Here is a 17,049-nt window from a genome sequence, read left to right as displayed (position 1 = left end):
AAAAAAAAAAAATTAGCCTCGTGTAGTGATGTGCACCTGTAGTCCCAGCTACTAGGGAAGCTGAGGTGGGAAGATCACCTGAGCCCAGGGAGGTGGAGGCTGCAGTGTGCCATGATGGCGCCACTGCACTTCAGCCTGGGCAAAAAAGACTCTGTCTCAACACAAACAAATAAAAACCTGGAAGATCAGCAGCCTGTCTCTCAATTTTTCCTTCCAAATACAGTGAATTCCGAATGGTATAGAAATTGGTTAGGATGACCAACTGGATTAGAGAAGTGATGACAAAAATAAGAGGCTCTCTCTGTAACTGAGGCTCTGTCCATAGGTCAGATTGGGATTGAAAAATGTTAGAAATGAAAAGGGAAGGCAACCCATATGCTTTGAAAATACAGCGTTAATCTTTGAAATAAATAGGCAGGTAATTACTTTGAATTTGCAAGATCATAAAAATTTAGTGGAAAAAAGTTTAGGCTAATAACTATTAAAATGTCCCTTATTAATTTGATGGACTGTCTTATTTCAGTCTAGTATGTTTTTAAGCATCCATAGACAATATTTCATTTAATAAATACCACTAATCGCATTCCTTATCACACCTACACCTGGTGCTTAAAGCTCTCTGAAGCATGAGGCAGAAGGCAAGAATGTTTCTGGTGTGTGTTGTTAGTCCAGTTGAGCCATGAGTTGGATTCCAGCAGCCTCTCTACCCTGTGACAATGATTTCATCCCAAACCTTGCTGCCTGGTTGCAGACTGATATTGTGTTCATTTAAGAGGCATTATAAACCACATAAGCCATTATGGTAGTAACAAAACACTGAGAAAGGGTTTAATTAGTGCAGAGACAAGTGGGTATTAACTTTTTAATTTAGGAATGAGTCTGCTGGCAAAATGTTACAGGATATTATATATGGATTCATGCAAATCCATGGGCTTACCAAGTGTACCCTTAACTGAGTTTGACATGACATCCTTGTATATGAAACGTACCATATTAATATTCCTTTCAGCTGCAGGAACCCCCATTTCAGAAATTGTGGGAATAAACCGAGATCAGAAAAGTAGTATTTATGAAGTGTGGCTTCTACAAATGTCACTGGGTTTCAATCTTCAGCTTATCACATTCCTGGCTTGTTCAACTTCTTTAATCAAAGTTGCCCATCTTCAAATAAACAATCACATGGAAAAAAAGATGTTACAGGAAGGAAGTATTTTGTCTACTATTAAATTCTACACAAATGTAAGCTAGAGTTCATCCAAAAATGATGAAATAATTGTATTTATAGACATAGTTAATGTAGAAAATTTTTTATCAGGAAATATTTCAGATATTAAGGGAATATAGAGAATTATATGTTGAACATCACCTGGCTCTATTAGATTTTGCCATGCTTGAGTCATAAAAATAAGACAGTGATGACTGAGTTGATATCATTCCTCCTTCTCTCCCCAGAGGTAACCACTGCCTTGATTTTAGAGTTTGTCAATCATACATATTTTATATCACTACAGAGACACACACTCTTATACATGTACAAACAATTTATAACATCATTTGGCATGTTTTCAAGCATTATATCCATGATGGTGGAAGTATGTGTTCTTAATTTTTACCTATAAATGTTTTTGAAATTTATTTACAGTATTTTGCTGTATGTAGCTTGAGTTCATTTATTTTACCTGCTGTATAGTATATTCCATTGTATAATATGAATATTCTACAATATATTCATTCTGCTGTTGATGGGAATTCAGAAGATTTTCAATTTGTTAGATTCATAAATAGCTGCTATTTCTCATAGTGTATATGTGTGAGAGGTTTACTAAATACCTAGAAGAGGAGCTGCTGAGTTCTAGTAACTTTACTAGATACTGTCAGAATATGCTAGTAATTGGTTACACTACTTTACACACATATCAGTAGGTTATGAGTTTGTATTGTTCCATTTTCCTACTAACACTTGGAGTTGCCATATTTTTAATTTTTGCTGATATGATGGGTGTGAATTTGCATTTTATTCTTTTTTTGAAATTCCCTGATAACTAATAAGAATAATTTTTATATGTTTATTAACCATTTTAGTTTCCTCTTCTATGAATTGCTTGGTGCTAGAAGTAGATGATTTTTCTATAATTGGGTGGTTCTTTTTTATAGGAGTCTATACATTCTGAACATTATCTCTTTGCTAGTTTCACACTTCACAAATATCTTCTTCCTGTCTTAATGCACTGGCTAGAATTTCCAGTACTGTAATAGAGCAGTCAGTGGCACCCTTTTTTGGTTTCTCTCTCTAACAGGATAATTTCTAAAGTGTCATCATGAAGTATGATGTTTATTGTAGGTTTGTCATAGCTATTCTTCAATCAAGTCACTAAAGTTCTCTTCTATAGCAGGCGCTGAAAGTTTTTATAACAAATTGATGGCTAAGCTTTACCTGGTTTTCCCCCTTTACCTGTTAAGCTGATAACTGTGGTCATTCTCCTTTAATCTGTTAATGTTGAAATACATTAATACATTTTCTCATGTTAAATTATACTTATATTTCTTAACTTTTGTGTTGATAATTAATTTTAATTTTCTGGTCTTTTATTTAGAATTTTCCTTCTGAGTTTGGTCTATAATTTTTTTCCCTGAATTCCCATTATGTAGTTTGGATATAAAGGCTGTACTCGACTCAGTGGGAAGGATTACCTTCTTCTACCTCTTCTTTCAGATGATTAAAGTTAGTATATAATAGATATCTCAGCCGGGCATGGTGGCTTACACTTTGGGAGGCAGAGGCAGGTGGATCATGAGGTCAGGAGTTTGAGACCAGCCTGACCAACATGGTGAAACCCTATCTCTATTAAAAATACAAAAATTAGCCAGGTGTGGTGGTGCACACCTGTAATCCCAGCTACTCAGGAGGCTGAGGCAGGAGAATCTCTTGAACTCGGGAGGCAGAGGTTGCAGTGAGCCGAGATCATGCCACTGCACTCCAGCCTGGGCAAAAGAATGAGGCTCTGTCTCAAAAAAAAAAAAAGATATCTCTTCTTTGATGGCGTGAAAAATTTGTCAAATTGGACCTAGTGTCCTTTGTGAAGGTGAGAGAGATTTTCGAATACAAATTTAGTTTCTTTAATAGCTGTTAGTGTTCTATTTTTTTATTGAGTCAATTGCAGCAACATTTTTTCTAGACAATCCATTTGATCTACGTTTTCAAATACATTGAAATAAACTTGTTCATTGTATTCTCCTATTAATTCTAAAATATCTGTAATTATGCCCCTTTTCTGCCCCTGATGTTTTCTATTTTCTGAGACAGAGTCTTGGTCTGTCGCCCAGGCTGGAGTGCAGTGGCAAGATCTCAGCTCACTGCAATCTCCGCCTCCCAGGTTCAAGCGACTCTCCTGCCTCAGCCTCCCAAGTAGCTGAGATTACAGGTGCGTGCCACCATGCCCAGCTAATTTTTATATTTTTAGTAGAGACAGGGTTTTGCCATGTTGTCCAGGCTGGTGTCGAACTCCTGACATCAAGTGATCTGCCCACCTCAGCCTCCCTAAGTGCTGGGGATTACGGGCGTGAGCCACTGCACCCAGCCTCTCCCTGATGTTGTTTTATATATTTACCGTTTGTTTCTTCTTAATCCTGTCAAAGTGTTATATGATTTTTAGTCTTTTCTAAAGTACTAATTTTTGGTTTATTAATTTGCTCTACTTTTTTTGGTTGTTGGATTTATGTGTTTCTCTGCTATTTCCTTCTATTTTTAAAAGATATTTCTGTTTTTTCCTCTAGCTTACTCATTTTTTATTTTTATTACATATTAATAAATGCATTTATGACTTTAAAAATGTTTTAGTTGCATCCCATAAATTTTGACAGCACTTTAACTGTTGCTTGACTCTAAATATTTTATTCCATCATGATTGTCTCTTTAACACAGAGATTTTTAAATATGCTTCGTTGAGATTGCTTTACCTTTAATTAATGACTCCTAATTTCCTTGTGACCTTTCTATTAGCTCGTCTTATTAATTTGGTAGTTCAGACATTCTTTATTCTTCTAATTTATTGTATGCCTAATCTCTTATGTTTTCTGAAAGAGAAATATAAAAATATCTCTCTATGACTGAAGATTGATTAGTTTCTGTTAGTAATTCTGTCAGTTTTTTCTTATACATTTTAAAGCTATGTTAAATGCTTCCTATTTTTTCTTGGTGGATTGTTGCATGCACTGGCCTCTTTAACCCTGGTAATTCTTTGATGTCTTAAATTCTATTGTATCTTATATCAATAACATTATAATAGCTTTCGTATTAGTAGTATTTGCATTGTATCTTTTTCATTTTTTTCAATATTTTTATGATCCTTTATATTGCATTTTTCTCTTTTAAGCAACTTAAAGTGATAACTTTTTTCTTTTTAGTTCTCTTTAGTAAAATCTACTTTTTAACAGGTGAATTTATTGTTTACAATTGTGATTATTGATATATTTGGACTATTATTATTACCTTATCTTTGTATTTTCTGATATTCCGCTTTACTTTCTATTCTTTCTTGCTTTCTTTTAGGTTGATAACATTTTCTGTATTTTATCGTTTCCCCCATGCTGATTTGAAAGCTGAAAGCTGTGTTTCTCTTCTTTTATTGTATATGTTTATATATGCATATGTTTTAATATATGTGTATGTTTAGAAGTATCATTACTTCAATAATTTGCTTTGTGAGGGCCTGTTGATGGTAAATTCTGTTTGCCTTAATTTTTACCTCACTCTTTGATGGTAATTTAGCAAGACATGGAATTCTAGGTTGGCAGTTATTCTTTCCTCCACATTTTCTTTTGTATCACCACCGTTGAGCCTCTACTTAGGATTATAAGAAGTCTTGTGTCAATTTTCCAATAATTTGTAGTTATTTAGTGTTTTCTTTATGGTGTTCAATGTATTCAATGATGTATTTATCAATATTCATGATAAAATTTGGATCTGATGATTCATGTATTTCTTTACTTCTAGAAATCTCTCAGCTACTACCTTTTCAAATATTGCCTGTACATTTTCTATGCTGATTTCTTCTGGAGCACCTCTCAATCTCTTCTCCATGCCTCCAATCTACATTTTCTAATTTTTCTTTGTTGTGTATATGGGTGAATTCTTCAATAGTACCTTCCAACATTCAAATTCTCTCTTTAGCTATGCCAATTTATCCCATGTTTTAGTGTTTCATTTTAGTGACTCTTCTATTTCCAAAATTTTAATTGGTTCTTTTTCAAAGCCACTGTTCTTGTTTTACTCTGGGTTATCTTGTATCATAATTTGTTTTTCCTTTTTTATGATAATTATCATTAAACATGAACTCTTTGAACATACTAAGCATAAGTTTTAAAATCTTTGTCATACTGTTTCATCAACTTAAATTTACCTGGAGTGAATTCATGTTCTGATAGCTGATCTTGCTTTTGTCTTGCCTAGCATTCTATCCTTTGTTTATTTTGGAACTTAGGTTTGCATGCTCACGTCTCTCTCTCTCTCTCTCAATACAATATTTCCTGAATATAGTTCTGTGACTGCTTCTTGTGCCTCTCTCACTCCCAGTTTACAGCCAGTTCTTATAAGTTTGGGGCTGCCTACTTTGCTGTGACATGAAGGGTCCTAAAGACTCCAAGCCAGCAGGTGGTCTAGCTCAGTTCCTCTGCATGAAGTGAGTTTGTGACCTCTAACCTTCCTAGGCTCATAGCTTACTACAAAGCCATAGCCCAGGTTAAAAACTGTTGTTGTTGTTGTTGTTGTTTCTCAACTTCCTTTCATTAAAGCTTCTGCCTTCAAGAAGTGAATTTGTTCTTCCACCCAGCATGAAGCACATTTAGCTTCTGTTACCAAATATGAGCTTTATTCTTGACCATCAGGATGGCTTTCTGCAGCTGAAACAAGAGACGTGTGGTTTGGGCTATGTATTCCTTTGCTAAGGCCACCATAACAAGCTACCACAAACCAGGTGGCTTCAACCACAGAAATTAATATTCTCACAGTTCTGGAGGCTGGAAGTCTGAAATCAAGGTGAGGTTGGTTTATTCTGAGGACTGCGAGGGAGAATCTGTCCCATGACCGTCTCCTAGCTTCTGGTAGCCCTGAGTTTCCTTTACCTGTAGATGACATTCTCCCTGTGTCTACACATTGCCTTCCCTCTACCTACATCTCTGTGTTCACATTCCTTCTTTTTATAAGGACACAGACATACGGGGTTAAGGTGCACCCTAATGACCTCATCTTAATTTGATCATCTGCAAAGACCCTATTTCTAAATAAGCTCACATTTATAGGTACTGGAGGTTAGGACTTCAGCATCTTTGGGGAGACACAATTCAATTCCTAACAGGCTGGCTTGTTACTTCACCATTTCATTACAAGAGACATGTTTATCTTGTTCTCCCAGTATGTCTTTTTGCTTTTCTTTTTAAATTTTATCTATCAGGCCCATATGGAGTCCTAAATCATGAACTCACTATACCATTGTTCTCTCTTCTTCCCCCACCAAAAATATCCTATGTGTTCAAATCAGTTCTCTTCATGTTCTGGATAAAGGAAACTTCATTTGATTTCTACCTTATTTTATCTATTTTAAGAACACTTTACCTTTGTAAACAACTGCACAGTTATTGTTATCCCACGTATCCAAAGCATACATCAAGTACCAGTCATTTTTTTAAAGAACACTTTTAAAGTCTCTGTTGTATCTTCATAAAAGTCTTTTCCTTGTGTATCCTGTCTGTAACCTAGGCAGTAAGTTGCCTTCTCTGGAAAAGTGTGTGTTACGGGTGGAATTGTGATACCCCACACACATACACACACCGCCTCACAAAAATATGTTGAGACTTTAATCTCAGGCTCCTATGAATGTAATCTTATTTAGAAATAGAGTCTCTGCAGATGTAATTAAGCCAAGGTCTTCCAGGTGGACTCAATTCAATATAACTAGTGTCATAAGAGGAACATGTCCTGTGAAGACAGAGACACACAGGGAGACACTATGTGATGGCAGAGACAGAGATTGGAGTGATGCAACCACAAGCCAAGGAATGACAAGGATTGGTGGCCACGACCTGAAGCTAGGAGGAGGCAAGGAAGGATTCCACCCAGGGTCTCAGGGGGAGCATGGCCCTACAAATTTCAGACACCTTGATTTTGAACTCCTAGCCTCCACAACTATGAGAATTCATTTCTGTTGGTTTCAGCCCCCAGTTTGTGCTACTTTGTTATGGCAGCTCTAGCAAGCAAATACAAGGTAACAATTTAATAACTTCAATGGCATCACATTAAATAATTGATACCCACTATTCCAAATGAGTTCAGTGGCAGTATGTTTTCAGTTTGTATTAAGACTTAGGGTAAGGAGTTCTGCCATTCAGTGCCCACCATAAAAGAGATATGTTCCCTTGATCAGTTAGAAAGCTACTTCTTTGAAGCTTCAACATATGTTCTAGCATTAAGGAATCAAATGTGACAAGGCTTGTGTATAAATGTGCCTGCACTTTCCTAGCAGATAGCAAGTGATCTCTATATGTTTGATAAAACTGAGTCTGAGGCCAGGCATGGTGGCTCACACCTGTAATCCTCACAGTACTTTAGGAGGCTGAGTTGGGCAAATCACTTGAGGCCAGGAGTTTGAGACCATCCTGTCCAACATGGTGAAACCCTGTCTCTACTAAAAATACAAAAATTAGCTGGGCATGGTGGCAGGCATTTGTGGTCCCAGCTACTTGGGAGGCTGAGGTGGGAGGATCACTTGAACCCAGGCGATGGAGGTTACAGTGAGTCGAGATCACACCACTGCACTCCAGCTTGGGTGACAGGGCAAGACTTCATCTCAAAAAGGAAAAAAAAAATTGAGTCTGAGGTTAACTCCATTTAGACTCCTGATTTCAAGAACTTAGGTTATGGTCTCACAATATCCCTATTTGTCCTGGAGAACACCACCATGTCCAGTACTCTCTTCCATAAACGTGCCCATGCCTCCTTTTCTTACTCTCTCCTTTGCTTCCTCTGCAAGCAGCTGCCCTCTGCCCCTCCTTCCTTTTGATGTGAACCTGCTTGAGGGAAATCAGAACCTGCTTGCTCTCCTTCTCTGGCTCCAGTTTCCTCCACTTTCCTCCTGGCTTCATTGCCCTCTAGCACTGCCATCCACTGGGTCACCAGAATCTTACAAATGGCAAATAAAATTTCTAGTCCTCATCTCACTTGACCTCACCCCAGGATTTTGTTACTGCTAAGCATTCCTTAATTCCTTTTTTTTTTTTTTTTTTTTTTTTAGCCAAGGTCTGGCTCTATTGCCCAAGCTGGAGTGCAGTGGTGCAATCTCGGCTCACTGCAACCTCCTCCTCCTGGGCTAAAGTGATCCTTCCACTTCAGCCTCCTGAGCAGCTGGGACCACAGGTGTGCGCCACCACGCCCAGTAAGTTTTTATATTTTTGGTAGAGACAAGATTTTGCCATGTTGCCCAGGCTGGTCTTGAACTCCTGAGCTCAAGCGATCCACATGCCTCGGCCTCCCAAAGTGCTGGGATAACAGGCATGAGCCACTGCACCTGGCCCCTTAATTTTTTTGTGAATAGCTCTATTGAGATATACTTGACAAATAAAAATTATATATACTTAAGAGAAATGATCACCACAGTCAAGCTAACTGGCATATTTATCATTTCACCATTTTCTTCCTCTCCGTCTCTTCTTCTTTCATCCTTCTCCTCTTCCTCCTCCTTTTATGATGAGAACACTTAAGAGCTACCTACCCTCTTAGCAAATTTCAAGTATACAATACAGTATTGCTAAATAGTTACTCTGCTTTACATTAGATCTTCAGAATTTATTCATCTCACATAACTGAAACATTGTATCCTTCACCTTAATTCTCCAAACGCTCTCCTCTTGACCTCCAAGACACCAACCTGTCCTGGTTCTCCTCCTCCTATTCAGAGCACCCTTCTCAGGCTCTCCTGCTTGATCAATTTTGCCCCTGCTCTGTGTCTTAAATGTTGAGGTTGCTAAGGAGTTCATATTTCGCTTCACTTTTTCACACTTTGTTATTCCCTGTTGAATCCTTCAGCAGATCTCTATGGCTTTCAAGATAAAATCAAGTTCTTCAGTTTAGCCTACAAGACCATTCATAACCCCTCCCTCTCCCTTATGTGAGCTTTCTAACCTAGTGGTCACAAATGACTTGCAGTTCCCTGCTGTTTCATGCTGTTCCAAGCACCTGTGCCTGTACACATGCCTTCATCTAGGTGGTGGGTCTTCTGCCTGGTCTCGCTGAGCTTCTGTGTTCAGCTGGTCATTGATGGACTTATGCTGGCTGTCTGCTGGGGTGACAGGGGTAACCAGACCTCATGTCCCTCACTATCAAGTAGGCTAAGCCAAGCTTGCTTTCATGGCACTCTCAGGGTTCTCCAGAGCAGCAAGAGAGCAGGCTCCAATGCACAAGGATTGTTCAAGTCTCTGCTGGGGTCACATTTGCTCTTATCCCATTAGCCAAAGCAAGTCACAGGGCCAAGACCAGAGTCAATGTGTGAGGGAACTGCAAAGGCTGTGGATAACAAGTGGAACACACTACTTAGCCTTCTAGGTTTTACCTTTTCTTTGTTAATCCATTCACTCATTCATTCCACAGACTTTATGAAAACCTAAGCAAAGGCCTAGGCGAGGCACTGAGGATATAGAGATTTTTCTCAGTGCCTGGAATTTATGTTCTAAGACAGTCACTCAATGACTAGCACATTCTGTAAAAGTCAGACCAGGATTTGTGGAAGTCCCATGAGGTAAGGTGGGCCTCCTGAGGTCTGTCTGCATTTTTCACCATTTCTGCAGAAATCGCTACCTTGCACTTCAGAATTATATATTAATAACCACTTTTCCCATAAGAATAATCAGAAACCAAGATACAGAAACAAAATTTTAAATATTTTCAGTGTGTATGTTTTTAAAACTGTGACTGAAATATTACTGCATTTCTTTGGGAACCTATAAATTCATGCATGAAACTGTGTGATAACAGCATTTCCACTAAATATGCAGATGTCAAGGTGAGTTACAGGTGAGTTACGGGAGCATTTAACATTTCAATCCTTAGGCTCCAAATTGTTCACCTGTTCATAAGAAAAACTAGCTGCTTGTAACTTCAAATTCGTACGTGCAAAAATTGCATAGACCAAACGTTCAAATGAAAATCCTTTTAGAGACAACTACCTAACGCTTCCATATTAAGAGTGTTTATTTTTCTCTAGGATTAGAACAGATTGCATTGGCAGCCCGGTCTTTCATAAAGAGGGGGGTGGGGAATAGAGTTGGGCCTTCATTTTCTCACAAAAGGCACAATGTGAAGCGCATCTGTGAACATTGCATAATTTGTTATGTTCTACAAAGAGGTGGGTTTTTGTTGTACACATACCAAAGCTATTTGGTGCCGTTTCGCCAATGATCTCTATTCAGGTCCAGAAAAGAAATTGGCCTCAGAAGAGTGAAAGGAAAGTAAATTTTTCTTTAAAAATTAGATACAGATTATCACTTCAAAATGCAGGAGGGAATTTTACAAGTGCCGGTGTACTGATTAGCTTTCCAATGGACATCCAGCCCTTTATTAAACACATGCTAGCTGTGGTCAGCTGTGACCGATGTGGTTTATTACTCTCCAGAAGGGCTGAACTGAAATCACCCATCTAATTTAATTGAGAAATGTTGGATGAACTTGAACTCTTTCATGGACATGAATGACCAGAGAATTTATTTGATGAGACGTTAAAGGCTGAATACGGTAACTATCTCTTTGATGGTTTAGTACAGTCAATTCATTAGTTCATTAGCATGCCTTTCATATTTTTCATTACTACCTGAGCAACCTAAATGAAAAAGGCAAAAAATAAAAGTTTTTGTACACCATCATTCCAAAAAATTAGCAACCTTCCCTTTATTGGTAAATATTCGTGATCATTTTTAATGTAGTTAACTCTTTTCAAAGTGACATCAGCTTTCCAGTAAAGGAAGTTCACAGTAATTAAATTGTGAAAAACATTAATAAGTCCACTGGGATTTTTCATGTGATAGTCCCTAAATTATTTTCAAAATGTTGTCTTCTGACTTCATTCATTGAGACAAAAAAAAAAAAAAAAAAAAAAGCCTTTAGGAAGTTGGCATGTTATTCACCAAACAAGCTCCTTTGCATTTTCTCGTAAACTGGGCAGTGTGAGCTGTAATTGGTGGCCTCGCAATGAAACATTTGTAGTAACTTTATCAAGAGTATGGCACAGAGGTGGCATCAGATGACAGTGGTTTCTCTTCATGTGTGTCTGCTAACATTTAAGATAGATTCTGCTTTTTTTCCAATGACTAATGCTGAGGCATAACTTGGAGATATACATCTTTTTTAAACTATATTAAAATATTATATCTTTTAAATTATCCACAGAAAGTCAGAGCTAGAAACTCTAATAATAAATTATAAAATCACATTTCATGTAACTAGTGACTCTTTAAATGAAATTTTTCATTGAAACTTTGTCATTAAAATAGAAAGGCCTTTGGCTGTGCCCATACAAGCATAATAAATTGTATATGTTTGTGATACTGAATGACTTTTACCCATATGCTGCACTGCAAAGCTACATGAATGAGGCATTTACCAAATCAGGCCCACCACATTAAACAGAAAAACAATCTTTATTCATGGTAACTTATCAGTTTCAATTAATCAACCCTAACAATGGAAATTCTGATGTGTTCAAGCAACTTGAAAGCAATAGGTCATCTCCAGGGCAGCATTGTTGTGTCTTTGTGCCGAAGATTTCAAACAAAGCAACATCTTCAATAAATATACATGCATATACATATATACATGTGCATATATATACATACAAATGGACAGTTACAGCTGAGCCCTGTGGTGCCAACAAAAATGCATGTGTATTTTTTATTATTTTTATCACAGCACATGTAATTGTTTTCCCTCAAGTATTACTTTTTGAGCTCTGCAAGTTTAAACAAAAGGAAAGAAATTTCCATTGGATGACCATCCTTTCAGTTTCTGTACTGCTATGTGAATAGCATTGTGCAAACCATTCCATTGGTTTTGAAAAGGGGTAACCATTGGTTTGATTTGGTTACACGGTTTAGTAAAGAGCTCCCTCCCACTGCCTTAGGGTCTGTGAAAGGTCTGTGACCTGTTTAGAACTGCCAAGTGAAATGTCATGTTGCCCCTCCCAAATGGGAGTATCTGCATTCATTTGATCAGTATAAAAAATGATTGGGGATGGCGAGATCAGTGCTTTTGAATTGCAATTTATAGCAGTTTACAAAAATGCACATTGTTAGAAAAGAAAACATGGAAGTGTTTCTTTCTAAATTGCATTACCTGTGAAATGTCATTAGTCTTTTAAGGATATTTACATCCTTTTTTATTATTTAGGAGACTTACTTCAACTAAAGAAAATAAGAATTTTATTACCTTATGATTTTTTGACTTGTATTTTGGTTTTAGTGTTAAAATTTTTTAAAAAGCAATGTTTCTGAGTTATTCATATAAACATAATTTATCATGTCCATTTATTGATTTTCTAAGATAATCTTTGTTAATGGGTTGTATTAGTAGAAGATTCTTAATTATCTTTCCCAGATTGTTCAGGAGATTTATTTGTTGGTAAATTCCTCGTCTGCTGATTTCTAATAGACTAAAATCTCCAGTATACTTAACTCTAGCAAGTTTCCACTATTCCTTCAACATTGTACTACCAGAACTTCTTTGTAAGATGAGTACTTTTCTAAATTATGGAACCCATTGACTCATCTACACGTATACATAGTTTTATAAAAAGAAATTTCATTTCTTTTCATTAAATGTGCAAAAGAATACACGAAGCTTATCCAGAAAGTTTAGGTAGCCTGTTCAAGTTCATAAGGGCTGAATGCAGCCTCCTGGAGTTTCTGGGATGCAGAAAACAATGCCCTTTATGCTATTTCCAGGCATCTCACAAGCTCTGTATCTTTATGGCAGTGTGTAGCATTGGACATTACTTTAAAGAAAGCTTTGAGTAAGAAGAGTTACCTTGGGAAAAGGCCCTTGGGGCTTTCCTGGTTGATACTTGACTAGAAAAAGAAAGGCCCTTCTGCAGAAAAGACTTGACCCAGATAGGCTCTGGAGCACTCCACTTTGAACCTCCCAACCATTGAAAGCCGAGGTTGTCACGTTTTTATCTTTGTTCATGTTAAGCCTTGGAATGACAGCCTGGCTCCTCTGTGTTCCCCTCTCCCACTGCCCCGGCTATAAGTGTCCACATTGACACCTACCGGTGACCGCAGGCTGCAATGCTTTGTTGCCTTCTCCACGCTCCCGGCTTTCACTGGGATTAGCCCAGGGCCTTTGTTCCCCTTCAAAGCTGGAACATCACATCCCATGTTGTGGCTTTCCTGTCTCAGACCCCCAACGCTTTCCTCACAATTTACGCACCAGGTAAATGTTCCTCCCCACAGGGCAGAGAGCCCAACGTTGAGGTTAGGGGGTGGGGACATCTTCCCATTCCCCAGTTTCAGAGCCCAGGGCCAATGTGGTTTTCTTTCCTTCTCATTCATAATTTTCTATTTCACAGGCCCCGTCTATTTCCATTGCAAAGCAAATGGAAATTTAAAACTTGGAAAAATCAAATCCCTGGGCCCAAACACAGACAACTCTTCCCACTTTTTTTATTCTGCTACAACGGCTTCAAGTAGAATGTTGAGTACTGGCCTTTATCAGGGGCACCTGAGACCATTCCTGCAGCCTGGGGCTGCCGGAGAGCCCCAGACTGTCTCAGAGCAAAGCTTGGCTGGCACACGCTGTCTGGAAGGCCAAGGATAATCTGCCTGCCTGCCCTACCTCCTTCACCGTCTCTCTTCCAGGTTCCTGAAGAGGCTCCCAGCTAGGGCCAGGGCTGGGAAGACCCACTAAAAAAATGACGCAAAATGCTTTGGGGGAAGAGTGGGAAGTGGTCTGTGTATGATAAGTAAAACAAAGTTTATGTCTGTCCACCTTTCTTCACGTTTAGGGAAGTTGTCGGAATCCCCAAAAGAAGAGTCCTTGGAGGAGCCCTCCATGCGCCAGAGCAGCCCCGCAGAGACTGTTGATTAACCCAGCAGAAGCCTGGGCTGCGCAGACGGGGCCTCAGAAAGAGTGGCCTCGCCGTCCTGGTGTAAGGTGCCTCCCTCGGAAAGGATACTATCTCCAAGGATTTTCTAAACTAATTGTTTAATCTCTGCAGATTATGTATATTAACCAGCACTGCGCTCGAATAGACCTCAATGCGCGCCTGGTGCGCGCTCCTTTCCACGCCTTTAAGGAAAGCCCTGGCTGGTGCTGGGTGAGCGGGGCGCACTGAACCTCCGGGGCAACCACATCCATTCAGGCGCTCCGGGGACTCAGAAGAGCCCAGGCGTCTAAGAGTGGGAAGGGACGGACTTTAATTAAAAAGTTTGACTCCCTCTCTAATCCAGTCTTTCTATACCAAAAGCATCAACCTGATTTGCTGTCTCCTCGCCCAATAACTAGTCCCCATGAAGTAGGTCATGAAGACTAGAGGGAGATCGTACATTTCCTCAAGCAAGATTCATTCTTATCTTACCCCGGCACAGGGCACCTAGCCGCATCTTAAAGGCTGTCAGAAATTCTTTAGTAAGTAGGGAAACTCTTTGGAGTTTTGCTTCCTGGTAAGGATGCAAACCAAGATTCTGCTGGAATGCCAGATACCGTTTACCAAAAGGCGGGTTTGCTTTTCTTCCATGCGTAATGTCCAACTTGGTTCTTTCTATTCCCCTAACTACAAGTAAGGCCTTGTTAAGAGCCTGTATCTGAATCGTAGGCTCTGGATTACAGAATTCTACAGTTATTTATTAAGTCTCGGGAAATATATTTGTGGTAGTTGTCACATAAAGCTGATATACTTTAGTTCAAAAGAAAGCTGCAGAGGTGATTTATTTGTGCGTAAAAGGAACAAGATTTAATTGGAGAGAGACGTGTTATTTTCAACGCAAGTACACGGGATGGTATAGCGCTGTGGAGCATTATTCGAGCTTCATCTACTATGCACTATATGCCGCTGTCTCCAAAGGAGTGTTGCCCTAGAAACTTGTTTTAAATCTGCTGCTATATATCAACACCTTGTTTTAGCAGTCCTTGGCTGAATTACAGTTACACAGTTTGGCGCTTCTTTCAAATTTCCTCCCATCAGTTTGGCTAAAGAAAGGAATTTTTCTCCTTTAGAAATGAATTGGCTTAATTAGTAAGTAGATTAATGGCAATTGCTGGTGAGTTGGTTTCCAGCAGAGTTTCACCAGAGAGGGTTAATCGGAGTCAGGTCTGGAATCTTTCCCAGAACTGGCTGCCAGCCATTTCCACCAACCAATCAACCCTACAAGAAACAGAGGAAATGAAATAAAATTTGTATTCTCTGTGCCATCGTCCTGGACAGAAATTCCTTGGAAGCAGCCTCCTGGTTGGGTGCGATAACAAACTGCTTCATTTCAGAACTTTAATAGAAACTTGAACCTTCAAGATTTATCTGGGTACCAAAGCAAAGTTTCAAATGGCACAGTAAAGGTCTCCACAGAACCCTGGATGTATTGGAAATTTCTGAGGCTCTCAGCCAATTTCAGGTTGGGAGAAATTGCAAACCACCCAGGTCCTGCCCTATATCTGTTGTCCATCAGAAGTCCTTCAAAAGTTTTGCTGTATGTTTTGCAGCCTTTTTACTTATTTTTTTCCCATAGTGATGAAAATGCATTCATAGTTTAACTTGCAGCTGCATTAGTCTTACAAAAAAAAAAAAAATCCCTGCTGAGAAATGCATATAATAGGAAAAACAGATCGGCTGGACAGCAGTGTAATTAATGCCAGAAAGGGCTGAGGCCGGTTTCATAGTTTGTCTTTTGAGGATATCAAGACGAGACCTGGTGAAAAATGACGCATGCTTTAGCATTTCAGAAAGCTGGCAACTGGCAGCGCTTTTCCTTTTTTCTTTGACTTTCTGCCGCGGAACAAAGAGGTCCGCAGAACTAGCTAGGTTGTAATGAGTTCTATGTCCCTAGCACATTAAGTGCATCATGGAAACATATTGTATCGAAATAGTTTGGAGGAGAATACCGGGGATGAAAGAGAATGGGTGCTTTGATCAGCTCCCTGGGGTCCTGAGCACGCACAGACTGACTTGCAAGGAGTTATTCAGCTCCAGCTAGACACACTTACAACACCATTGAAAGAAATTTGCATATCTGTAATTTATCACATTGGTCCAGAACATTATTGCAAGGTAAATAAAAGTTAGTTGAATAAAAAAAATCAATCATCGCAGATATAGAGAAAACTGTGAAGCCAGTCTTTCCACTAAAAAATAGAAATAAATATGTCTATACAACATAGTGACTTAGAAGCAGCTGACTTTATTTTAAAATGCCTTTAGAACAACAGGTTATGCACTGGCAAAAACAAGAGTGGCCACAATTTCTTTGCCTTTCTGGTTTAGGGGAGTGTGTTCACTGCTTCCCACTGGAATAAAGTCAAAGTTGAGATGTGTTTGGCCATAACCAGCCTGCAACACGCAGACAAAAATTAGTACACACTTTGAGCAGATATGAAAGACGACTTAATCTCTCTGGCATTTGCAAATGCTAAGTTAAATCTCATTTCTTCTTCTGTTGATTTCATTCCTAAGCCTTGTTTGCTGAATTTAGCTCAAGAGGATGAAATGTCCAGAGACCCGGTCAATAGGAAAACTTGCTTTCGAATGCCCCATGAGAACAAGTGAAAATTTAACAGGCAGGCATTGTTCTGAGTTTTGAAACAACCCAGTTAAACAGCAAACAAGAATCTTCAACTTGACCTTGAAAAAGGCTGTGTGCCTGCAGATAATCTATCAAACAACTCTAGATGACAATGATATATTTCAAAGTATTGTCAGATGAAAAGATTGATAAATTTGCTGTTGCAAAGAGAGAACTTTGGAAACAGGCAACAGGCACTTTAGCTCTCTGACTCCGCCTCCTCCTCTGTCCTCACTGCCCCGTCCC

General features: G+C 38.8%; 1 protein-coding gene across 5 annotated transcripts in view; it reads left to right on the top strand.

The window, feature by feature from the left end:
- C8H10orf67 (chromosome 8 C10orf67 homolog) overlaps positions 1–17,049 on the top strand; it is a 155,727-nt gene that overhangs the window by 133,098 nt on the left and 5,580 nt on the right. For 4 of the 5 annotated variants that reach the window (XM_034930112.3, XM_063607291.1, XM_034930113.3 and 1 more), the window contains one exon: positions 14,037–16,020. In XM_034930112.3, coding sequence (XP_034786003.2) covers positions 14,037–14,119 — 83 coding nt within the window. In that variant the 3' untranslated portion in view covers positions 14,120–16,020. Of the gene's footprint in view, positions 1–14,036; positions 16,021–17,049 lie in introns of those variants that run through there. The other variant, XR_008619891.2, reaches the window with a different exon arrangement.

The sequence above is a fragment of the Pan paniscus genome, chromosome 8, assembly GCF_029289425.2.
Source record: "Pan paniscus chromosome 8, NHGRI_mPanPan1-v2.0_pri, whole genome shotgun sequence".
Lineage (NCBI taxonomy): Eukaryota > Metazoa > Chordata > Mammalia > Primates > Hominidae > Pan > Pan paniscus.
Note: the sequence above shows the minus strand (reverse complement) of the source record. Positions and strands in the feature narration are given on the sequence as shown.